Genomic DNA, 27,466 nt, shown 5'->3' on the forward strand with positions numbered 1-27,466 from the left:
TTACCCATTATAAATTAGAAATTTCTCTTAGTAATTGATTTTTAAAATAGTAAGCTTTTTGCAAATATTTGCGTAGGAAAGCAAATAAAAATATTCAATAAATGGCCTATTTTTTATTATTGGTGAGATAATTGAAGTTGCTTCACTTTTATTATGAAAGACGTGACAAAATTAAGCAAATAATACAGAAATCAAAATATATAATGTTATACCACTTTTACATATTTTTAGAAACACGCGTATTTTTAAAAACTTTGCAAAAATGGACCAAATATACTTACACTATACTCATGACAAAGCTAATTTGTAAGCATTATCAAAGCTATGACCACCTGTTTACACCATTTTCTGGTTGTTTTGAAAGAATTAAGCTTTTCATACCTAAATATGGCTAGTTTTAAAATTTAAAAATTTATTTAATAGGAATAAAATATTTTTTACTTAATAATAGTAAAATATGGATCAATATTTCCTATTTACATTATGAATATTTACATTTATTCAACTCACAGGATTCTAATTCACTTCAAGTTTTCGAATTGGATGAGAAATAAATTTTATTTCAATCCCTTTGCATAGCATAACCATAGATTATGAAAAGAATATACGTGTATCAATATGATTCAGTAAATCTTAGCATTGAAAAGAATTTTGACTGAATTAAACAAAAAATATCATATTTATATTTTTTTTTAAATTTCATTATATATATATATATATATATATATCAATCGGACCGTATAAATCATCTGTAAATCAAATTTTATGTTATTCAGGCGAATAAAAAGCATTCCAGAGTCCCCTCAAGTGGAAAACTTATTTCAATGTGTCTCTACATATTAAAGTTGATTATCATGTAGCAATCTGTGTTTTCTTATTAATGTATCAAAATTGATGGAGGAAATCTATTCTTTTCAGAGTGGTGCAAAAATTAATATATCCGACGGATCCTGTCCTGAGCGCATAGTCACAGTAACCGGGTGTACTGATGCCATCCTCAAGGCATTTTCTCTTATTGCGAGGAAATTTGAAGAGGTTTGTTACTTCTTAAAAAGAAATCCTCAAAATGTCTGACTTAAAATAACAATTATTGTTTTTCTAGGATCTGCAAAACACTACTGCCGGAATCAATGTTCCGAAACCTCCAGTCACATTGCGGCTCATAGTCCCTGCTAGTCAGTGTGGTTCCCTCATCGGAAAAGGTGGCTCGAAAATCAAAGAAATAAGAGAGGTAAAATAACTACTTACGCACCATTAGAGATAACATTTGTGTTTTAGAATTATTTTTACTTTTCAAAACACCCTTAAAACTGTGATGTTATAATCTTTGAAATATGGTACCTATCTGTTTCTATAATGGGTATCCGGATGAAAACCAACTCTCTCTCCAAAGTTTCAATGAAATTTGTTTTACTTAAATATAATTGCCAAAAGTGTTATGACATTTATCGCACTGGGAGATTTGACGAACAATTTCAGTCTTTAAGAAAGGGGTATGTCGCTGGCAAATCAACAACCTAACTTACTCTTGCGTTTCTCACCCGCATGAAACTGAAATTCCTTCTTCAAGGTGTTAAAGATGTCGAAGTCACAATGTGAAGGATCTTAGTTATATGGAAAACGCCAGATAGTTTTTCAGCCAAATCTCTGACATTTTTCGGTTTCCCGGATCAGACCATCAATCCGAGCAATCCTCATCAGGCGTAATGGCCATTGCGCCTGAGGCATGATTATGTGCAAAGCCAAGATAGAAAAATCAGGCGTGATGGCCATTGCGTTGAGTCAAAATAGAAAAATCAGGCGTGATAGCCATTGCGTTGAGCCAAGATAGGAAAATCAAGCGTAATGGCCATTGCGCCTGAGGCGTGATTATATGCAAAGCCAAGATAGAAAAATATAAATTTATGGAACCCAAAAGATGTAATAATAGATGGTAGAATTCATACATAAATTAAGGAGCATTACAGAGTATTCAGTATCACTTGGGACTGTCATATGTATTGTAAACTTCGAAAAAAAGAACCAGGGGGTTTGGAACATTGTATTTAGACGACATTGTAATAATAAAATACATAAAATTAAGGTAAAATTTCATTGCGGTCGTGAAGATAGGCGAATTAAAAATATTTGAGACCATCTCAAAAATTGGTACTGCTTTAAAATGTTGTAATGTTGTAAACTGCTTTAAAATGTTGTAATGTTGTAAATGCTGTAGTGTTGTAAACCGTAAATATTGTTAACTGCTTAAAGATGCTTTAAAAAAAGGAAGAAAAAAACATAATTAATACTAATAATTTCAGAAGAAATTCGATTTCTTTTAATTAAATAAATATTCGAAGTTCGCAAAGTATGTTTTCAGAAACATTTTTATTATTTAAATTTATTTTATTTTTCAGTTTCATAAGGTTTTTTCCCCAAGGTTTGAAATAATTTTTTGTGATATTTAGTGTAGTTTGATCCAGTAGGGTTTTTAGCAATGAAGCTCTAAACTCCATCAATTTTACAAACACTCTATTTAAAAAAAAAATGTAATCAAATTGAGTAAATTTCCTATTAATCAACAGACCATTGTGGACATGTATTTAAAGAAAGAGATTCAATAACCAGGATCTTTTCTAATGAACACTTTTCGCACACGTTTAAAACCTTTAGTAAGCACCTGGAAAAATGTATGGTTATAAATAAAACAGTCTACTGTAAAAAACTGCTGCTAGTAAGTTAGTTTCGACGATGCCTTATTGTGGGATGTTTAAAATAGTATAACTAACTCTAATATTATCAAAATGTTATACGGATTTTAGGATATCATACTAAAGAGCATCGGCATTCGAGGTGCCGGTACTATCCGATGTTGCCGGTAAAATTCATTTTTACTGGAACATGTTACGGAACAAAAAAATCTGATTCAGCATAATTTTTGCAGTGATAATTACCCTGAAATCACTGAATAACTCTAATTAAAGAAATATTACTGAAAAAAATTACGGTATAATATTTTACGGTCAAAATGGATTTTACGGAGGATACACCCAAATTGCCGGTACTTTATATCGTAATTTGAACAAGATTTTTTTTTACAGCGTATGCATTAGAAAATGATGCTTGGGCATGTAAAAGTTTCATTCGGGCATGCATTTTGTAAACTACTATGCCAGTAAGGGCATGTAAATTATAGAAACAATATTCGTTTAGCGGATTTTTATGTTTTAAGACAAAACGAATTCCGTTGGAAACAGTTACTTATTTCCGTTCTGTGTTCTTCCAGGAAGTAAAAAAAATCCCTGAGTTGAAATATTTATTTCCTCTTAAAGTAGTTTTTATGGTTCAATCTGCACAAATTTATTTCCCTACGCAATTTCTTATGTTTTTATAAGACCTCGCTTTAGCCTTCTAAATAAATGCATTTAAAGGTATTAAAGGCACTGTGTACGTGGATCCGACATAACTCACTTTTCTCTTCAAGTTATCAAATAAACATTTGTACATAATACTTGATAATATAGAAACTTCATCAGCTTTAAAATCTTAAGAAGGAAGTCGACATTTCCTGAGCGCTCAAAAGTGGAAGCCCATTCTCATGATTCGCTAAACGTTAATAATAAAAAAATGTGATTTGAAACCGAAAACGCAAAGTTTCCAACAAAAAATGGGAAATAAATAAAGGAAATAATTATTGAAAAAATAATATTGTTTTTCGCCTTAATTAGTTAATTGTGAAGTTTTTATATTATCAAGTATATATTTCCGCTTCAGTTTGTTGAGATAATTCATTTAATGCCAAGATATTGTTTTTTGTTTATTGTAGGTGACGGGAGCCTCCATACAAGTAGCTAGTGAAATGCTACCCAATTCGACGGAACGAGCTGTCACACTTTCGGGTACAGCGGAAGCCATCAGCAAATGCATATACCAAATATGCTGCGTAATGATGGAAGTAAGATATACAGTCATACATTTACATTCTGAGTAGAAGATAAAAATTTTCAATGATAAAAGGTGAAATTATTAAAGAACTGTACACGTAGAAAAAAAGTTTGGTAAAATTACCACACTGTATGGTAATGATATTTCTGGTAAAAAAAAGTCATAATTCTAGTAATAAAATCAAAATATATAGTATTTAAACCATTACATTTGATATTTTTCCCCATTCATATAATAACGGTTAACCGAATATTCTGCTTTTTCAAAATTAATAGAACTGAAAAGTAAATTTAAACAAATAAATTGTTTTTTTTTTATGCTATGCTCTAAGGTATCATGACAAAATTACCAAATTTTGCGAGATTTACCAAATTTTATCACATATTATAACAGTATATTTTATCCATTACAAAAATCTTTACAAAACCGCTTCGGTAAAAATTATCTTGCTTTTTGGTGTTCCCATACAGCCAGAAACACGGTACATTTTACCATACTCTGGTAGTTTTGACCATAATTGATGTTCTCAGTGTAGATAGTATAGATGTATATGAATATGAAGAACTGTAGATATATAATTCTGACGTCACCTTTTATCGAAATTTCTCATCGACTGGTCACAAAATTGGTTTCTAAATATTGTCTTGATTTAAAAATGTGGTTAGAATAATGAAACATTAATTATTTAGTTATTTAATAACACAAATATTAGTTTTTACATGTTATTTGAGCTGAAAGACATGTGTCAGTTAGTAATTTACATGGCTAAACAATATATCATTCTCAACTAAGAGGTTTATAATTCGAGTTCTTTGATAATTCGGATGGTTAATAACTTATTTTTATATTATTTATTGTACGATTATATCTCTAACTAAATTAACTCAGATTATTAAAATATAGTTTTAATAATTACTTAATTTAGTAGGATTTATATTTTCTTAACTTATGCAGTCTATTCTCGAGATAACTTTTAAGTTTAAGCAATGAAAAGCTATTTAAATAAATATTTAAAAACTAAAAACTCTCATCAAAATTTGTGTGATTCATTATACTTTTTGAATATGCTACTGATTTCTCTGTTATTCAATAATTAATTTTTATTGAATTTTTTAAATGCTAGTTGGTTTTTAGTTACAGATGCATCATTACTTAGGAGACTTTTGGCTTTTAAATTTTGAAATTTTTTTAGAATATTTTTAGAATAACTTTAGAATAACTTAGTTGTCACAGATATTGTTTGTTTCTTTGCAAGTTTCATCTTACTCTGTTGATTTCAAATATAAAATCAGTATTTTATCAGCTTATTCCTTTAGAGATTTATTAAAAATAAAAATAAATAATTAATTTATTTGTATTTGATTTAAAATATTCGTTTGCTTTTGACGTGTACTTGATCATTAAATAAACTTCATGGACTTGCTCAATTTGAAGCCATAACAATGTCACTTTAACTTTGTCATTATTAAATTTTTAAGAAGCAAACACATGTTTACGAAGTATCTAAAAATAAAGCTAATAGAATTATTTTTTGAATTTGAAATCGACAACACCATTACCATTAGAAATTACACTGTAAAAAATTCTGAATCAAATTACGGTAAATAGTACTGGCATCTGTATGCAGCATCCATAAAATCCATTCTGACGTAGAATCCATTTTTAAAATAAAATTTTATATCGAGCGTTTTACAGTAATATTTATTTGATTGCAGTGATTCAGTGATTTTACAGTAAATATCACTGAAAAAATTACGGTATATCAGATTTTTTGTTCCATGAAATGCAACAGTAAAAATGGATTTTATAGTAAAAAATACTGTGTACCAGAGTGCCGGTACTTTTTACAGTTATTTGATCCAGAATTTTTTACACTGTAATTAAAAAAGTTTCATACCAGATTGTGTTATCATTGCAGTATCTTATTTAATATGATTTTTTAATGAAATATCAATTATTTCAGTCCCCTCCGAAAGGAGCGACAATACCTTACCGTCCAAAGCCAGCCATGCCCCCTGTAATCTTTGCCGGAGGTCAAGCTTATACAGTACAAGGACAGTACGCAATTCCACACCCAGATGTATGCATCTTTCAATTGTCACTATTTAATTTAAACAATAATTTTTCCAATTCCCAATTAAATCCTCAATATATCCCAATCCCAAATTCCCAATATAGTTCCCAATAATTTAAACTATTTTCATTCTTTATGCATTATATAGACTTATTTTAATTCATTTCTATCTATATTATAGTGTCAAGGGGTAGAGTTAATGAATCCTCAGGTAAGCTGAAATGAATAATTTTATTTTATTTTATTCTCTTATTTCGACAAAATACGTATTATGAAATACAACTTCATGTTGGGAAACTGACAACTTTTTGGGGCGAAAACTTCAACCGTATTGAAATTAGGATTTTGTCTAGGTTTTGTTCCTTAAAAACGGGTAATTAAATATTATGCGTCAAGAGTACTGATACTCTCCTTTAAATTAGATAAGAATATTTTAGAGAATCGTGCTGTAACCGAAGAACTTAATACAAAAGAAACTATAAATTGCTACTTCATTTGTTGCAGAAAGTGAAATAAATATTTTTCGACTCTTAAGAAAATCTTTTTAGGGCAATAACTTTTCTTGCAAAACCGATTTTGTACCGATTTCAGATATTTATATTGTTGAAAAATTAATGGCAATGAAAGGCATTTTTATATTTTATTTAAATATAAAAATTTAGATTTACTAAAAACATTTTCTATTAATTTTCAAGAGAGTCATTTCATGAAGTAAAATTCTTATACCATAAAGTTAAAAAATATTTTAGATGAATGCACTCTTAACAATTGTTTAAGGAGAGTCTTTCAGCTTGAGATCCCAATAGGATTATTTTTTTTGTTGTATATATATAAGACGTGACAAAATTAAGCAAANGTGATTTTGTCGTTGATCTTTATTTTAACAATGACAATATGGATTTTACTTTTTTTAATTTATGTACACATTTCTATATATATATATATATATATATATTAGTAAAAAAATAAAGAAAAATGTATGCATTCCGTAAATATTTTTTAATAACTTCAATTTCCCCTTAAATAAGATTAAAAAAGGAGAACTATTATATTATGTAGCCTTTAAAAAAATAGTTCGTAGTAATTCTGCAAAAATGGCATTTTTGCAAAATTTTTTCTAATTGCATTGAAACTTTCACACATCCTTTAAATTGTAAATGAGAGCTCGATTTGGTGGTAGTCAAAATCCAATTCAGAGAGATATTACACCACAGTTTTTGTGTGATAGTTCATGCTAAAGTTTCTATTGAATTTGCTGTTTTTCTTTCCTGATTAACTCAGCGTAATTGAAAAATCTAAAGTTATGGACTATGATAGTGACATCTTAATCTAAAAAAGAAATTGTTATACGTCATTTAATGATAGAATTAACAGCATTTTATAGCATAAGAAAGTCGTTACGCCTAAACACATTAAAGACAATTATAGATTCGTACAACAGCTTCGATTTAACACTTAAATATGCTACACATACAGGAATGTTCCGAAAAATAGAATAATGCTAATGCGGTTCGTCTTATATTTTTACGTAGCCAAGTGTTGGGTTGTCAACGACATCTGGTAGAGCAAAACGATTTGAATTTCAGACATTTATATTATTGCTACATTAATGGCAACGAAAAAAGTATATTTATTTATTTTAATAAAATATAAAAATTTCTATTCATATCAAAAATTTTATATTCAGTTTTACGAGGGTCATTTTCTGAAGCAGAATTCTTATACCATAAAGTTAAAAAATATTTTAGATGACTTTTCGGAAAACTGAGTATAATTGCGAGCTTAAAATTTTTCTGAATAATAAATGCACTCTTAACAATTATTTAAAGAGAGTCTTTTTAAAAATATTATTAGAATTTTTGAAAATTTTTTTTTAATATCTTAAATAGATATAACAATATATAAAAAAACACAAAAAAATTATCATAAAATTATTTAAAAAAATATCATTATAAATAAATTATCAATTTTTTTTAATGAAATTATGATACAATCATTAAACCAAAACGCTTTTTAAAAATGACAAAAGAGATAGATACACACATTTCAGGTTTACTGCAATAGTATTTTTAATAAAAAAATCTTCTTTAGTAATGAAATTTATAGATTAAGAAAAATACCATAAGTAAGTGGCAATTTACAAGTTACACAAAGAGGTTTTGAAAGAGGTTAAAATAACTTCTGGTGTACCAAGAGTAAAATTTATGACTGTTTTAGAATCGTAAGTGATTAAACTTTTTTGAGAGATAAAATTTGAAAGGTGAGATTGTAGGTTCGGAAAAAAACAGAGAAGTGGCCTTTTTAGACATAGTTAAATAAAATGACAAATTAAAAGAGGATTGATTTGTTTTAAAAACACCGACAAAAAAGCAAGTGTCTGGCACATTTCTGTTTAAAACTCATATTTGAACAGATTTGTCTGGGCATTTAACAAAATTGTTAAATCCTTCTTTATTACCTAACTGATATGCTTAATAATTCTATACTTGTGAAACAGGATTTAAACAAAACAAATTGCAAATTTTTATAGAAAGATAAATGATGAGGACATGTACTTCACATTTACGATCTAATATGATTGTTAAGATATTTGTTGTATATGTTGAGTATGTATCTGTTGTATTTGTATTTGCATTTGTATCAGTTGTAATGGAATGAATTATTAAGCAATACTTTTTTCAACAGCTAACCAAGCTTCACCAGTTAGCTCTGCAACATGCCCCATTGTTACCAGGCCATAGCGTCGGAACTCTTAGTCCGCAAGGTAATTCTTTGTGTAACAAATATTGTGCTATGACGGGAGTCTCAAAAATGTAGTGACTAGCTTTTAAGGGAGGAAGTCACACCATAAGGGTTAGAGTTGCGTCATGAATACAAAAATTGTTGTCTACCGTGAGAGCATCTAAATTAATGCTTCAAATTTCAAAGCTTGATAAATCATTTATTTTTTTCTAAGATTGGAGCAAATCTGAACATTATTATGGTTCAAAGAACTCCAAAATTCCTGACAGTGTGGATCTATAAATTGAAAGTTGTGTGATAGATTGTGACTTTCATTTGGAAACCACTTATTTATTTACTTTTTAAATTTTTTTCATTTACTTGTCTTATACAATGCAACATTGTTTGAAGCATAAGTTCAAAATGTCTACGTAATATGCCTTGTATTCTATTTAAAAAAAAAGACTTAAAAATTTTTTTGTTAAAAGTGTCTTTTATAGAATTCGTAAGGAATAAAATATTATTTAAAAACTTATTTTGGAATCTCAATCTTATTTAAAATTATATTTCATCATATTTTAATTATAGTTTCTTAGCATATATTATTAACGTTCTCTTTCATAATTTGCAAATATTTTAAAAATGCATTAAGGTTTTATAGGTGGATTCACTAGCTTTTAAAGTATCACACTTCTGTAAATATACTTGTTATCTATTCTGTATATTCATGTAATGAGCAAATATATGAATGAATACTGTTTTTATCTCTAGCATTTAAGTTTTCATTAAGGAAATTTATTATAAAACTGTCAATTATCGAAGTTTTAGCAGAAACTATCAATTTAAAAGCACATCAACAAAGAAATGTAAATTTTGTAAATTAAAACCGTTAAAATTTAGTGTAAATTGAAGCTAATATGAAACACATACCTAAATTTCTGCCGTTGTTTTTTTAATTGATGAACCACAAAAATTTCTCTTGTTAATCCAACGGCTACAAATGATTCCAACCTATGATGCATCAACCACTAACAATATTTTGTATTAGCACTGTGGTTAAAAAAGCCGTGATCGGTAAAAAAGAATTGCCCAACTATCAATCAAATTCGACCTCAGGTCCCAACTGGGAGGCCAGTTCTCTTTCCCTTGAGCAATTTCGACTCTGAATGCAACGTTTTTATAATAATAATTTGCTGGGTCGAAATTTAGCATTTATAATTTTCCAAGTTTTTATGCAAAGTTAAAAAAAACTCATTATAAAGACTACTCCTTCATTGCTCTTAAAATGAAGTTTCGAAATTATTGTAAGAATTGAAGTTAAAAAAGTGGTTTAGTGATCGTAAGTAATGTCAACGTAATATGCAAAAGTAATGTAAAAGTAATTGCCTTAGTGCTGCTTAGTTAATTAGAAACTTATTAGAAATTCATTACAAACATTCAACTTATTAGAAGCGTTGTTCAATTTAACAACTTATTCACAGTTAGTCAAACCTAACAACTTACTTGGGTTAAGACATCAAAATACCGATAGTAAAAAGACTTAGCTCATTCATGCCGCATTCCACACTTTCATGTACACAAGTTTTGTGTAGCGCAGTTCTCGATTCGCTACAGAGATTGTACAAAACGTACGTGAGCATGTGGATTTTACGTGAATGAGCTAAGTCTATATATTACAGTCGGTCTATCTGTTTTACGGCTATAGTTTTTCTATGAATTTAAAATAAGCTTGGAGTATTGGATGCTTCAAGTAAATAAACAGCCTGCATTAAGAAAAAAGATTAAAGGGTAGCATTTTACTATGGAATGGCTCAATAAATGCTCAAGAAATGAATAAATTAATATTTAGTACTGCAATTTTTGTTAAATTATCTAGACAGAAATTTAATTCATCCAATTATTCAACAGGATCACTTTGTATCCCGGCTTTGGCAACTTTAGCTGCAACCAATAGCTTACGACCTGGTACTGCTGCCACTGCTTTAGCAAGTGTTACGACAACCACAACAGAAATGAACATCCCTAACGATTTGATTGGTTGCGTTATCGGCAAAGGAGGGGCAAAGATTAATGAAATCAGGTAAAATTCCTTTGAAACTTTTTTTTTTTCAATTTAGACGACAAGAATAAATTTGAGTAAATTCAACACAAATAATGGATCACTCATACAAAATCACATAAGCGCTTCAGAACATCACATTGTCTAATAATTATTTATCTCATCATAATTAGAATTTCAAGCAAACTAGTGATTCGTCTCTTTCTTGAAATTGCAATTTTTTACCAGCTGTTACAAGTCACTGAGTTATTTCGGATGATATTTAGAAACTTAAAATGAAAAAAATAGATGGAAGTATTTTTTTTCTTAAGAGGATTTAGAGGATTAAAAGGATTAAGAGGATTTTTTTTCTCAAGAGGATTTTTTTTGGAAGAGGAGTATTTCGAATTTGGAGACAAAGTTTTTTTTCTTTATTTTGATGTTATTGAATACGTTTTCTTCTGATGACATAAAAACAATTTACTTAAATATATTCTTAGAAGATCAGAGACACTTTTTAGAAAACATAAAAAGTTTCCTTAGAACATTTAAACGCCTCATAACATCGCTATTGGCATTAAACATATTAAGGGATATAGATCATTAAAGAAAACCCTTCACGTAAGAAGAAATGATAAGACACAATGAGAGCTTTAAATCGATTTCAAATCGTAACAAAACCGTTACACCCGATAAGAAAACGTCATGGATGGTTCATCCTAATTCAAAATTTATTACTCTAAATGTTATTTTAACACAATACAATACAATAAACAATATTTACCAAAAAATAATGTTTCATTGCTTACATCCAGAAAGCATTTAAGCAGATGGTAAAAGTTGTTCGTAGTTTTACAAAAATAAATCAATCGTCCCATACGGGTAATTTCAATCTAAAATAAAATTCGATAAAAAACTAAGTTAGACGCTTTTATGCAGGAAAAATTTTCTGAATCTGTCTCGTAAATCCATATATTCAAATTAACATATTGAAGCAGAAATATTTTTTTAAAACAATAAGTTTTATGAAATTGGCTTCGATTGAAGAATAAGCAGTTCCGTAGAAACTTCATTCTACTGAATTGATTGGGTATAACATAATTGCAGTTTGTATGTATCATATACCACTTACTTTAATATGTTCAATCATAGCTTAAATGAAATGTCTTTCGTTATTTTTGAAGCACTCAATTTAATGGCTTTGAACTTATTTTTTTTTATATTCTACTAAATCTTAGATTTTTAGGCAGCGCATATGTTATCAAAGCAAACTAAAAAGAAAAACATTAATGCATATATAATTAATAATAATATGATGTTGATTAGAATATTATTTACATTAAAAATAATATAAGAGATTAAGATATATTGGCATGCATTCTTTTGTTTATTATTGAAAGAGAAATAATGAAATTAATTTAACTTAGCACATCATCAGAAACGGTAAATTTGAAGTCTGAATAGAATACTGTTTCTTTTTTTAATTTAATATCGAATGTTTTACTTCGTCATATAATTGACATGTTGTAAGTATGTGTATGTCAATACATATCTGGTAAATATGTCACTGTTAAATGCGAATTTAAGACTGTCGTTGGACCATTTTTATTCAAATTTCTGTTCGTGTAATTTCCTTTTGCTTAGATGATAAAATTTGCGGCCTAGACTTTACAACCAATTCAGATATTTGCCTTAAAATTTTTGAAGGGATTTTTGAAGGCAAAGATTTGTTTCCAAACACTTTAAACCACCTGCGATTTAAAGGAATATATTAGACACCGTATCACTGAGACCTACCTCAATTATGGCATGACATGGTTGAAAAAATGCTAAAAAGCAAAAATATCTGAGAATACACTTTTTTGGTGGCTGTCTTTCTGACGCTGTGTATATAAAGACATACTTTAAGACATACATTATGACATATTTTAAGATATCATAAAAAGTTTGGCCTGAAGTTCTTGTTTCATGTAACACTTAAAATGAAATTTAGATACAGCGAATAAGTAAAGATACTTTCGACTAACTTTTTTTTACCTTTAAGCATCTTAACACATTAATAACATGCTTTGAATCCGACATATTGTTTAAGGAAATACTTGCTGAAAGTCTTAAAATCATAATCTCTATAACAGGCAGCTCTCAGGTGCTACCATCAAAATTTCTAATTCCGAAGAAGGATCCAAAGACAGAACTGTTGCTATTTCGGGAACACCAGAGGCTATAAATCTTGCCCAATACCTCATAAATACCAGGTATACTATTTCAAATTTCATTATTGATTATACAAATTTATGTGAAAAATATGATACATAAAATGATGTGTTTATATTAATAAAAATTACTGTTAATGAATTAAATATAACTTTTTAAAATTCATTTTAAAATATGCAATTGTGTTTGTATACTCATCTAACATTGAAACAAATACTATGAACTGTTTAACAGAAGGAGAAAACTTCTATTGATCTTACATATTAATCCAGATTTAAAGCTTACATTTAAAATTCATTTATGTCTGTAATAGTTCCTTATAATAGTTGATGAAGCTATAAACGAAGAAACATGAATGGATATCCAGTCTTTGTTCAGAAAACACAAGATAGGAGAATGTTGTGGAGCTTTTGGAGTGAGCTCTACTAAAGAAGCTGAAGCATTTCGGCGTTTCGCCGATATCTCCTATGACCTTTACATCCCATTCACCCTTATTTCCCATTCATTTAGTTTATCACCCTGTTTGTTACACAAAACCTCTGCACGTTGCGGAAGAGCAATCCAACTTAATCGCGAAAAAGCTTTTTAAATTTATATAAATTATGTTTTGTTTATTTAAAGTACATTTCCATATATTATTTTGCTGTGATAATAAGAAAAATATTTAAATATTTTTATATGAATCAATTGTCACAAGTTTTGCTGCACAATCATTATTTAAAGACAAAACAATTAGTAGTTGTAGTACCTTTAAAAAGCATGCTACATTTGTTTCGTTTTATGATTTTTTTAAGCTATATATGCACCATCACATTCCTATTACGCTTCGCACAAAATTTGACCTCTTTTTCCTAAAATCACAAGCACTATGGTGATGGTGAATTGAATGCTTTTTCACTATTCTTGTGCATGCACTCCATTCGACTTGCAAAGTGTGAATTATTCCACTGCAAGTCGACCGATAACTACCTACTTGTTTTGTCCCATTTATTGTAGTGCACACATATTTTCTTATACAAACCTTATTGTAATTTTATTCTATTATCTATTATTTAGTTTTATAAAATCCATTCCTATGGATTAAAAAATAATTGAGGGCTAACAGCTTTTGTGAACGCACCTTTTGCACGAGCATCATCGGCTTTGCTTCTATCAAAACATTTTGCTCTTATGAAACCAGTGGTGAATCAGTCTGGTTGCCAGTTGCCCGAATGGCCCTAATTATAAAATATATTTAATAATTTAATTCACCCTAATAGCATCACTCCGCATATTAATACACAATTTCCCATACCATTTTTTTGCACGAAGCACAAAAGGAAGTTAATTTGAACCTCTTTAGCTGTTTGTGGTATCTTTACATCCTGGCAACCATCTCTTTAGACGACAGTTCTGTCACTGGATGAAACCCTCTTAGTTTCTTTCGAAAGCTGTTGGCTTTCTCCAAAAGCAATCAATGTTTATTTTTTTTCTTTCTTACTCCCTTTCCTAACCCAACTCATTCTAATCTATATCATTTGTCTTGTTTTCTTCTCTCCCCATGTTTTCACCAACCACCGATGCAGCATGGATTTGCATAAGAACCTTGACCTGACCTCCAACCCTTCCTCGACCTCTGCCAACACCATGTCGATCACCAACACCCCTCTGGCCATCCCACTCAACCAACTGGTGAAGGCCAGTCCTCTCACCCTCGGCCTCAGCTCAGCCGCTGCCGCCGCTGCTGCCGCCGCCGCCGCTGCCAACCAATCCACACTCTTTGATTTACAAAATGCCATTACGAATCGTAAATCTCTTACAACTAAACTGAAGTCAACAGCAACACACAATGGTAATAAGAAAAATCAACAGAACAAATTCAGTCCTTACTAATGAATGTGGCGCCAAAGGATATCATCTTAGTATCAGTATTATACTTATAACCCCTACTGGAGGACACTATGTGACTAAAGAAAAGAAGTAGGGGTTTTCCCCAATGAGGCCAGAAGAACATTTAAAATGGAATGTCTCGTTGGAGGATAAGTTTTGCTAGTCAAAATGCAATGGAGCTGATAAAAGACAAAAATGCACTTCTTGTAAATAGATTTATGTTTCAAATTCGTTACAGCAAATTAGTCATTTTTCAGACAGTCAAGAAATTTTGCAGTTTACACGTTTCGCTTTATTTTTCAATTATGTGAATAGGATTTATTAAGGATGCCTTATTGTTAATAGCGTTTTGTCTGTCCTAGTTGGCCTTTCATCCAGATGCAATATTTACATAATCGGACATTTATTTCCCTTTTGAAAGTCAAAGTGCTGAATGTTTTTCAAAGTTTATGTATATCGTAAAATATCTGTGTATAGAAAAACTGATTCCATTGTAATTAAACAACCAGATTTCAATGGTATGCAAAACGTCATATCACGAACACTATTTCATGAACCACTAATACAGCTTTCCTCATTTCCCACCGTGTCATTGTTACATGTAAAGAAGCCAATCAGAATTTTTCCAGGGACCAAGGTCTTTTTAATAAGATTAAAGGGTCTGTAGATCTATCAGAAAAGAAATTATTTTTGGTTGAAAGTGAACCAATTACTTTGTCTCAGCCATAATGCTCACAAATCGTGTCAAAATATATCTTTCAATGAGTGAGAATTTAGATGCTATTGTGAGAATGGTTTCAAAGTAAAATGTGACCGTAAATGGTTTTTGAATCAAGCGAACAAATAACATTTTGAATTAATTCCTCTGGAAAAGGCAGCAATTTCATAGGTAGGGAATTAGCTGCATTAAATCCTGTGTCTTATTTGATCGTAACCTAATTATACTGTCATTGTTCAAATGCTCAGCTTCCAAAAGCAACTAATAATTAGAAATAATTCTTACTTGCTAAAAAGCTGCTGTGCGAATCATAATTGTCAATTTATAATTGCAATTACTAACATCTATTTGAGAAATATGATGCTTCTCTTAATTTTATAAGATAATTCTTTTAAAAAAATATGCATTTAAAAATATTAAAGAAAGAAATATAAAAGAAAATATTAAATAAAATAAAAAGTCCACTTTAGTCCATGTCATTAAAACTGATTTACGAAACTATTTCCTCCTTACTATTTCTAAGTATAATAAAACTTGGTACACAACTATTAGACTTGTCACAGAAGGATCTACAAAATATTAGAGCCGTGAGTTTTATACTATAATTTTAAACAAAATTTAATGTAATACCGTTGTGATCAAACGCATGATAAACATGTTAAGTCAAAAGCAATAACGAACATTTTGCTTCTTTTTAAAGCTCTATATTTCCTGTCTTCAATTTTGCAGCAAGTGTTAGAATAAGAATTAGAATTTAAGAAATCATAAACTTAAAATAGGAGCTATTTTATTTTTTGTTAGCTTTTTTAAGCAAGAAAAAATGCCTAACAAATATTAAAAAAACACCCTCGAAAATGTGTGAGTTGTTAAATTAGAACTTCATTGCCTAAAAAAATTAATTTAAAAAATACATTTAATTATAAGAGTTATAAAGATTAGAAAATATCGATCGTTTTCCTTAAGATTTTAGATTCAAGTCATAATATCTTAAAACAATTACAAAACCTGACAGTTTTTTATCAGAGTTCTACGCAATCACGACACAAAATCTTTACTTGTTGCAATGCTCTACCATATTGAATTCAACTCAACTTATTTTTTATAATTTGTTCAGGTGTAATAGTATTCCATCAAATTAAAACTGCAATTTCTTTTTATTTTTCGATTTTAAGCTTTGAAGCGCTTTGTTCTCCTATGTACTAAATTTTATCATTTTTAGAGATAGCAAGGCTAATCACCATTTCCATGACGTGGAACCACCCATACGTACAACTGTACTAATTTAAAATAAAAAATACATCAATATAATAAGTGAAATTATGAAAAAATAGCTGCCATTACTTATTTTTAAATTAATTATTATATTTAATTTACGATTTTTTTATATAACTACATTTACATAAATAAAATTGTAAATATCTGTGTAGAATAAGAACACTCTTTTGCGTTCAGATCATTTCATGCTCACATTATATTTGAATTAGTTTAAGTTTAATCTATTTCTAATATTTTAAATAATAATTTTTAAAATATTTTTAGATGTGCATTAGAATAATTAGTTACTGAGTGATAACATTAAAGGTTAGCTTTACGTATTTGATAACAAATGTAAACAAATATAATTATTTTATTAAAAAAAGAGATGCCTAAATTTGCAATTTTCATAGAGGTCATTTTAAATATTGAAAGTAACTTGAAAATATTGGTAATATCAACATTTAATTAAATAAATAATCGTTCTGTCATTTTACGTGAATTAATGTCAAAATAGGGTTTGTTATGAAATTATTGTTCTCAAGTTTGAGTGCAAACGAAAGCAGATCTACATTCTCATTATTTTTAAATTACTTGCAATATTCTCATAATTTTCATAGATATCAGAGAAATTGCTTTAAGATAGTTAAAAGAAGGAAAAAAAATTATTAAAACTTCCATGTTATTTATGCATATAATGAGAGATTGATAAAGATGCTTCACAGTTTTTGAAAACAATTCAGAGAAAATTTACTTAATTTGAAATAGACTAAAAAAATATATTAAAAAACACAAATGAATTATTGAACAAGCTTATTGATAAAACATACATTTAATTTGTCGAAACACTATAATATAATAAATTTCCACAATGCATAAGATGGTCTTCCTTTCTTAAATTTGTAAGGTTTTTTTTCTTTTTCATATGCCATTATTGCAAAATTTAAAACGTAGGGTTTAATAAGATCTGTACGGTACTATCATTAAATATATTTGATAAAGTTCTATACATTTTTATCTGTCAAATATGTATCGAAATATGTCTAATTAGTTTGTGCAAATATTACTTCTGGTAAGTATTCGTTTAACCGACAACTATTTATCCGCTATACCGTTGAATCACCCGTTTACCTGGGAAATTAATTTCATATCGTTTTTGAAATTTCTTCTTTGATTGAAGTTTTTGACATTTCTTTTGAGATATCTTTTCTTTCAGTGACGTACAAAAGTCTCCGGATAGTATATTGCTATTTATATATAATTGAAATAAAAGATAAGATGAAAAATTATTTGTCTTTCGAAACATTCGTTTTTTTTTCAATACAGTTCAGCTTTTATATGCATATTTTAAAAGATTTATGCATTTCTTTAAAGTTATATGCATAAACAGCAAAAAATTGAAAGAAATTAATAAAAAATTAATCGCGAAGATTAATGCCCGGCATTGAATTTTCGAACAGCTATTCTACTCCTTTATCATATAGTCAGAGGAGATTCCATTACAACAACAGTGATCGGCCAAAATCTCCAACTCTGTATTTTCTTATAACTTCTATTAGATTTCGGACGTTTATGCATATAACTTTAAATATATCTTAGAACCCTTTGAATATGTCTGAAATATGTCTTTGAAAAGTGCTGTATTGAAAACATAAATCTGTTTTGAGAGACAAATAATATTTCTTTTTTTTTTATTGCAATTAAATTAAAATAGCAATATACTGGGGGGCGGGGAGTTTTATACGCCACTGCATAACACTATTCTGTTTTTATCACAAAAAGCTATATTTATCTCGCAATTATCATCATTTAACATTTTATTCGTGCTAATTTAGACAACATTAATTAAGCATTAAGATTTTTTCGTTAACTTTTTTTTTATATATTAATACACTGAGAAAAAAAGTATGGTCAAAACTACCAGAATATGGAAACATTTTGCTTTTTTCTCGCTCTATGGGAACACCAAGAAGATTGGTACTTTTTACCGATGAGCTTTAATAATGATTTTGGAAAAATTAACAATAAATATGGTTTTATAATGAGCGATAAAATTTGTTAAATTTGATAAAATTTCGTAATTTTATCATGATACCTTAGAGAGCGGCATAAATAAACATTTATTCAGTTAGATTTGCTTTTCAGTTTTGTATTTCTTACTAAATGTAAGGTAATAAGAATTATATTTTTGGAAACTAGAATTTCTGTTAAATCGTTACCATATGAACGTAAAAGTTACTAAATGAATGGTTTAAATACCAAATATTTTGATTTTTATTACCACTCTTATATTTTCTTACCATAAATGTCCTTACCATATATTACGGTAATTATATCAAAAATTTTTTCACCGCTTAGAAAGTTTATATATTTATCTGCAGATATTTTAAAATTTTTCTTACACAAACTTAATGCGGAGTGTTTTTTAAGCAAACTTTCTATGAATATCAAGCAGCGCTACAGGAAACTTTAATAGACACTTATATAAGTAAATATTGAGTCGAAACATATTCATAAGTCACACAACTTTGGTTAAAAAACAGACTAAACATTACTAGCTACTACATCATCTTTGTTTTAATAATTTTATTTGTTTATTAAGGTGTTCTCACAGCATCATCTTTTATGTATATTTATTGAGAATCTTCATTAAAATTGTTGTGTCCAGAACTTGCTCCAGAAGAAGCAAATTACTTAAGTAGGGAAAAACGGAAAATGTTATCTAACTCTGACTAATTAAAATTGATTGAATTGTTTCAATGATTTTTTGTAAATGGGAAAGTTCAAAGATTGCCGGAATAATATTTTGAAATTAATAATAAAAAGTAAGTGTTATGAATGGCTATAATAATTACTAAAAACAATTACTAATTGGAAAATTACTAACAATTACTAAAATATAAAAAAATTCGTACAATTTTGGGACGCAATTAAAATGTCAAAATCCAAATCTAAAATTAGGAAAGATTCAAAGAAATTTCCAGAAAGTATTTTAAAAAATTGTATGTACTAAAATATTTGCTTCAGGCAAATTACTTGATTAATTAATAATTAAGTAACTTTTATTCTAGACATTACACAAAACTATAAAAAGTACGAAAATAAAAATCGATGCATTTTTTGTCAAACGTTTGATATCAGAGCAATTGATGATTTTGTTTTTATAGAAAAAGAAAACTTACAATCTATTGATGATTTTTGTTTTAAAAAAAGCAATTGTAGCAATTGAGGATTTTTGTTTTAAAAAAAAGATAACTTACAAACTATCTATATTTAAAAATATAGTACATTTGATTTAAAAAAATAGTACATTTGATTTAAAAAAATAGTACATTTGATAGTACATAGATGATTTTTGTTTCAAAAAAAGCAATTGTAGCAATTGATGATTTTTGTTTCAGAAGAAAAAGAAAATGTACGAACTATTTATATTTTAAAAAAATCGTGCATTTAAGCTAAAGAAGCAGTATTAGAACCGTCTTAAGAAAGAGACGAGGGTATAAATGAGTTGATATTATGGGCACTGCTAATGTTTTAAGAAAAATTGGTTGAAAAATTACTAAAATAGACCAAGCGCTTGCTTTTACCGCATCCAAAACAAATTATCCAAGATCAAATTCTTGACTCAAAGATCAAATTTGAATTCAAAATGCTAAACAAAGATGCAAAAATTCTTTACTGTCTAAATAGAAACAAAATTTAACTTTTCTAACTTGAGAAACTATAAACATAAACAAATGGAACAATAGGAGGTTTGCAAATAAAAAGAAACAACATGAATCTTAGCACATGAAACGATAAATAATACCTGATTAAAATTTTAAATATATTTCGAAAATTGGTTTTTAAATATTAATTATATTTACAAAAATGTTTAATAATAACATTTAACTAATAAAAAAATAAAAATTTCCCTGGTTCAATATTGAAAACTTCTTGACAATAAAAAAAGCTAGACTCTCAGCCAATCGTTATCGATAAATTCAAAAAAAAAATACTTAATTATTTGTACCACACGTATGTTAATAATAATAATAATCAAGCGAGCTTAAAATGCATTTTCGCTACCATTCCTTATGGACCTTACGCACAACGGGTAAATTAACTTAACGGATGAAATCGGAAAGTAATTCATAAATCTTGATTTAATAGAAAAATTAAATAAATTAATCAACAAATAGCATGAATAGGTTTAAGATTAAAAATTAAATTGGTTTAAATTTCAACTTAATATTATATTTCATAGTTTTTCTTTAATTTTAAGTTTCGCTATTAAATATTCCTTTGTGTGTTCTAATATGTGGAAGATAATAAATTTATAGCAAGGGTGATGTTTTGAGAACAGTTTGTAAATATTAAAATAATGACAATGTCATTATTTTATTAAACTTGGTTAAAGGGCACAATTGTCATCCGGCCAATAATACGGCCTCAAGGTAGCTAGTCAAAAATGTCACTATTGTCACACTTTAATAAATTTATCTTTGGTAAAGTTATACTGTATACATTTTTGTTGTAAATAATTACATTTTAATCTTAAGATATTAGCAGTTTATACCTGTTGAGCAAAACTATTTTTGGGGAAATTTAAGGTATAAATTTGCAGTTTTTATTACTAAACATTTTTCTTATTTAAAAGTCTTATGTACTTAAAAGCATTACTCAACAAAATTATTCAACTCTAGAGCAGATTTAAAGCTGATATAAATAGAAAAAAATCTCGACTTCTTCGTAAAAGTTTATTACTAATAATTTCTTAGAATATAACGCAGAATGTGTGTCAAGTTTTAAGACATACAATGTTGGCAATCTTATTATAATAGATAGCAACGGCAATTGTAAAAAATAAAACTTTTAGAAATAATGAATTTAATTTAAAGGGTTCGTTTATAAGTTTTGAAAATATCTAACAGAATTAGTATGCTTTTACCAGAATTTTATAACAGAGTGTGAATGAAACAAAATGTAGCCAATTTGTCCAGTTGTGTTGGCAATGTTCTGAATAAAGTATGCTAAGTATATTATTGTTCAACAAAATAAAAGTAAATAATGATAGAGAATTTTCCCTCGCACTTATTTTGTGTATGAATAAAAACATGTTGAATCTATGCCACGTCAAAACAGAACATTGATTGAGGCAACTTAGTCCTTAGCAAATATTAAAATGGTCTGATCTGAAAAAAATGTTAATACAACATGTATTCTTTCATTTGACGTAGATCAGTGTTTCCCAAAGTGCGGTACGCGTACCCCTAGGGGTGCGGGAACAGTTTAGCGGGGGTACTCGCTCTTATGCGAAATATCTTGCAAAAAACGAAAATTTCAAAAAGTTTTTATTTAAAAACAAAGCTAGCTGTGAAAATTTACGATTACATATTTTTCTATTGGCTATTTTTTGCAGAGTTAACAGTTCATAATTAATGGTGTCAACAGCCAGTTGCGATTTTTAACTTTTGTGGAAATTTTTAAAGTAAAAAATACATTCATTTTATATTTGTGGTACACAGCGCTACGAAAAATTTAGAAAGGGTACATAAAAGTCATAAGTTTGGGAAACACTGACGTAGATCATTAAATTATTGAGAAAAAATTATTATAATAATTTCACCAGGACTGAGGTAATAATAATTAGGACACCTATTTTTATAGTCTAGCTTTATTGTTGACAACTAATAATTATATTTTGCTTTTACTTAAAATAAAAAATTTAATTTTAAATTTAGCTGGTTTTGACATATATTTCATAAATTTCGTTATTATTTTTTTTAAGCTTTGCAGCATTGCAAAATTAATAAATGACTAAAAAGCAATTTTTTAAAGTAATTAAATTTGACATTTAAGTATTGATTTCGAAATAATAGGTAAAAAAAATAAAATAAATATTTTTTTAAGAAGCAACTTTAAAACTTACGCATGAGAGTGCCAAAAGAATGGTTGTAGGATATGGGAACCATATTTAAATGTTGTAAAGAAAGTAAATCTATTGGTATCCCCAACTGTACAAAGATCAGCATCACAGAAATTACACATTGTAATTACAAATAATATTTTGGTAAAAATACATGTGCATACAAGACTTTAAAATTCATCGATTTCAGTTAAAATTTATTTATATTAGTTTCAATTCTTATAGTAGTTTAAATCTTTATATTAGTTTTCAGTTTTTCGCAATATTTTCTGCAATATTTCCATCTTTTTTCATTATTATTTTTTTTTCCAACTTGATTTTATAACACACAATACAATCTGATAAAGGGGGTTTCTGGTCTAGAGGTCCAATTTAAACGTCCTTTTTGGAATTTTTTTTCCAGTGAAATGAAAGGATAAATTATATAATAATTTCTTGGTTTTATTTCGTCTTCTTTAAGTTGCACTTTTAATTTTTTTTTACCCAAAATATTTATAAATTGACATATAAAAATGATGACAAAGATGACAGGGCAAAGCCCAGCACTGATAGACGGGCGTAATCCGATCTCCCTACTGTACAATCTGATACAGTCAGGACCAAAAATTAACGATTATGGTTACATCAATTCTCTACAAACTTTCAAAGCAATATAAAAATCGATTTAGTAGTTTTTTTTAAATGTTTTGTTAACGTATTTAATGTTTTGATAACGTTCCTCTTCGGTTTTTTGGGACTTACATCAATCGGTGGTGCCCTGGACCATACTTCACATCTTCCAATAAACTCATGCAATATGTTGGTGTGCACTGCTTCCTCCCGGGCCGCAGATCTGGCTTCTTTACTGGAGGCAGACGTGCTCCGCGCGTCCAGAGCTATCTGCTTTGCGCCTTTTGCTAAACTCGAACGTCGTGCTGCCAATTTGATTACCCATAACATCCATCATGCTGATAATCCCCATGAAACAGTCGCTGGAGATCACCGTAGCCAATTAATTGGCAATTTTGACCATATTTTTATCGTAATCGATGTGTTTTGGAGAAAATGTCCAAATAAGCTAATTTAGCGATTAGATATTGTTTTGACTGTTCGTACTAACACATGTTTCCAAAAAATGTTCCTTGACAGATTTTCGTGTTTAGTCCTGATTGCCTCATGCGCGGTCTGTGAGCCGTTAACAACGAGGAACGGCCGGTCCGTTTTTTAACAGTATCAAATAGTTTCCGGGCAAAACGGTTTATCCACGTATCCTCATAGTATAAGTTATAGAAATATGCAATAAAAAATCGATACATTTCTAGATCAGAAAAACCTTTAAGTATTTCCACTATGAAATAGTGTAACTGTATCATTGTTAACTAAGTTTTTGTAAAATTATCTCTTGGTTTTTCTTTCATCTTTCAACTTAAATATTTAACTTTTTTTGGTATACCTTAACTTTTTTTAACATCTTATCGAAAGTTCAAAGAATTCAGATATGAGTTTATAATTTCACTACCTCTTTTATTTCATCTTTTAATTCATTTAGTGATGTTATATTGTGTTTGTTTGTTTGTTAACGATACCTTTCTTCTTGTGGATATTTGTTCCTTTAAAGCTTTCTTAAAAAGAATACTATATTTCTAAATTATCACTTAATTTAAAAGCAACAATATGTTAAATAAAATCTATAGCAGAGATGTAAATTTCATGTACCTATACATTTGCCACAATGGTCCATAATAATAAAATTAAAAGTATTTATGTTTTGCTCATACAGAGCGCAAAGAAAATGAGAGCATCCTGAATACCTTTAATCTTATGATTTAATTCTCACCCACTAAGATTAACAATGGTTTGAGGGCATAGCCTAAAATATACTTATAAATTTTTTGATGATATTTTAAACTACGAAATAAGACACAAAAGCATACGTTCTCCTAATAAATATACCAACGCATTTGGATCTTCAAAAGAAGGGAAAGGTAGCCCTATCTGGAAAACGTAGTCTCGATAATTTAAGTAAAAGAGCAAGTCGACAATTTGAACCCGTTAATATTATTTTCCCCTTCACATATTTTACCTTATCTGCAGAATTTTTAAAATGAATCAAAAACTCTTAGCACACAATTATGAATTTTATTTACCTAAAGATAATCCCATGTAAAAAAAATCTTTTTTTATACTGTCTGGTTATTTTTTATTACTTTATTAAATATGAGTAGGAAAAAATTTGAATTGTTAGTTATGCAAACTTTTACACAAATAGAAATATGTAATTTTAAATAACAAAATGAAAAATTTATATAGAATCGACTGATTCTGCAAATAAGTCTCACGTAAATTCAGAAAAACATTACTCCGTTTTTTCTAAATACTACATTCTTCTAATGGTTTCTTTTTGTTTTGTTTTTTGTTCTTTTTGTTTTATGCTCTAAAGAGTAGATAAATATAATTTCATTTCATTCTGCTTTCAATATTAGATGTAATAATTCATTTATCTGATGCACTGAATTTGGCGAAATTGCGTAAAAAAAATTTTTACTTTTAATTTATTTATATTTTGTTTAAAAAGGTACATTACTAACACTTTAAATTAATAGTATTTAGGCTGATGGTATTTCAATCACCCAAAATAGCTACTTAATTTAATGTTTGTCACTTACAACAGTGAGTCACGTTAGCACAATAACGCTTGATTTTTAATTTTAAAAAAAAAGGATTTTCGCTACAAAATATATATACTTGTATTTTTCATGGGTAAACTTATTTTTACATCGGATATAACTTTTAAAATATGAGCCTGCACTCAAAATTGAATTCAAGTGGATGAATACGAGTTGTCTAACGAACTGAATTACCAAATGATGTCTAATGGAGATTTCGTAAAATCACTATGAGACTTTTTGACGAATATCACTGCGGTCTCGTAAAAGATGAGCCCACGCATTTATGGAAAATAATTTCCAACACACCATTGAAACTGTTAGGCATAAGAAATCAATACTACGAATTAAATAATTACTGAATCCTGAATTCAATAATGTGGAAGGCCGGGAGTCACCAACTCTTTCATCTTGTGTTTAACTCAAGCCATTGTAGTTTTCTTTTTAACTCAAGCAGGCGTTTTTGATTACAAATAAGTTGTGGTAAATACCTTTCGATATTTGTAACGTAAATGCGACCCCAGAAAATTAACTGACATTTGCTGTTTAGGAGGCACAAAAAAAAACAGAAACTTGCTTGTGGTCAAGAACGCGTGCTTGACTTAACTACAAGATAGAAATGACTGGTCACTCTCACACTTGCTGAATTAAAGCAATCCGTCAGTAATGAATTGGAAACTATTCTAATAACCATTCTATAACTAATGAATTATATATTTTGCACGCTAGTTTTGTACTTCGCTTTCAACTTACGGTCTATAACGGTGGAAGATGGACATTTCACAATTCTTACAATGTAAAATCAGAAATTGTCACTTCGCTTGCTGCTTTTACAGCCATAAACTTCATCTGCCGGTGTTATTTTACTCAGAAGCAATCAAATACAATAAAGAATATTTCTAGCTTAAGCCGTTTATCTTTTGTAATTATATCTGTAATTACTTGCTGTTTCATTAAAAAAAAACGTTAATCGATTTTAGAATTCCCTGTAGAATTTTGTCATAGAATACATTAAAGCTACCTGGATATCGCGTAGATTTTTTCTTCTTTTGGTAGAATATATTGCATACAATGAATATGTAGCTGTTTTTACTCAATCGTAAATCTGTTTTATCTTACAGTTTTCTTCTTTTTTAATTCTCCAATTATCAAGTATTAAGGACCCAACCTACTATATTTTAACTATAAGTATTAACTGAAAGGAAAGTTTTAAATTTCCTTTTTCCTTTTTCAATTATTTCTAATTTCCAGGAACTTTTGCTTATCTCAATTGTTTTCCAATTTCCATTACTTGCACGTCTTTCGATTTATCTTTCCTCATCCACATATTGATATCAATTTTAAATACTATAAAAATGAACTGATTCATACTTTTATGAAATAACTTCATTTCTTGAAACTTCCTTAAATTTTATTCAATATTTAGAAGTAGTTATAAATTCTTTTCATAACATTGAAAAGCATAATTTAAGCACAATTCAATATTACTCCTTAGAAACGTAATTTCATTTCTTGTCCAATTCATGGGCATCATATTATGTAATTCGTTGACATGCTAAGTATTTTGAAATATAATCTCCTATTTCTTTACTCGTTTTATTATGTTATGAAAAATGGTTTTAAATTGAAATTAAAAGCATTTTTAAAGGGACTGCACGTGTTATGGAATTCAATGAATTTTATATTTCAACCATTATTTTTAAGCCATTTCCAAGAAGATTGATTTCCATTAAATATTTTTTGCTTCCCTTTAAAACAATTTCGGTTGCTCAAAGACATGAAGTTTTGAAACATTATAACTTGGCTATATGAATAGTATATAACTACGTAATATACTCCTCCCTTTTCTCTTTAGTTTGTAAAGTATGATTTTTTTCTATTCCATCCTACATTAAAGCAAAATAATTATGACATGAGATGAATAAGTATGACAATAAATTACATTTTTTGATACTAAATTACATTAAATTATATACTGTACAATATTGTAACCAAAATAGGACTACACAAGAACATAATTTGAACCTAGATCAAAAGTAATAGTGTTCACAAATCTCACATAACAAAATATTTCGAAGGAAAAAAAATGCAAAAATTTAAT

General features: G+C 28.5%; 1 protein-coding gene across 8 annotated transcripts in view; it reads left to right on the forward strand.

Moving 5' to 3' along the window:
• The window catches only part of LOC107456709 (poly(rC)-binding protein mub), a 127,944-nt gene that overhangs the window by 84,533 nt on the left and 15,945 nt on the right, over positions 1 to 27,466 (forward strand). For 4 of the 8 annotated variants that reach the window (XM_016074648.4, XM_016074646.3, XM_016074647.3 and 1 more), the window contains exons 5-13: positions 919 to 1,035; positions 1,103 to 1,231; positions 3,806 to 3,934; positions 5,888 to 6,004; positions 6,180 to 6,209; positions 8,684 to 8,762; positions 10,628 to 10,799; positions 12,893 to 13,012; positions 14,537 to 15,373. In XM_016074648.4, the coding sequence (XP_015930134.1) occupies positions 919 to 1,035; positions 1,103 to 1,231; positions 3,806 to 3,934; positions 5,888 to 6,004; positions 6,180 to 6,209; positions 8,684 to 8,762; positions 10,628 to 10,799; positions 12,893 to 13,012; positions 14,537 to 14,843 (1,200 nt within the window). In that variant the 3' untranslated portion in view covers positions 14,844 to 15,373. Of the gene's footprint in view, positions 1 to 918; positions 1,036 to 1,102; positions 1,232 to 3,805; positions 3,935 to 5,887; positions 6,005 to 6,179; positions 6,210 to 8,683; positions 8,763 to 10,627; positions 10,800 to 12,892; positions 13,013 to 14,536; positions 15,374 to 27,466 lie in introns of those variants that run through there. The other 4 variants (XM_071187469.1, XM_071187468.1, XM_071187470.1 and 1 more) reach the window with 1 other exon arrangement.

The sequence above is a fragment of the Parasteatoda tepidariorum genome, chromosome X1 (genome assembly GCF_043381705.1).
Source record: "Parasteatoda tepidariorum isolate YZ-2023 chromosome X1, CAS_Ptep_4.0, whole genome shotgun sequence".
In the NCBI taxonomy this organism is placed as follows: Eukaryota; Metazoa; Arthropoda; class Arachnida; order Araneae; family Theridiidae; genus Parasteatoda; species Parasteatoda tepidariorum.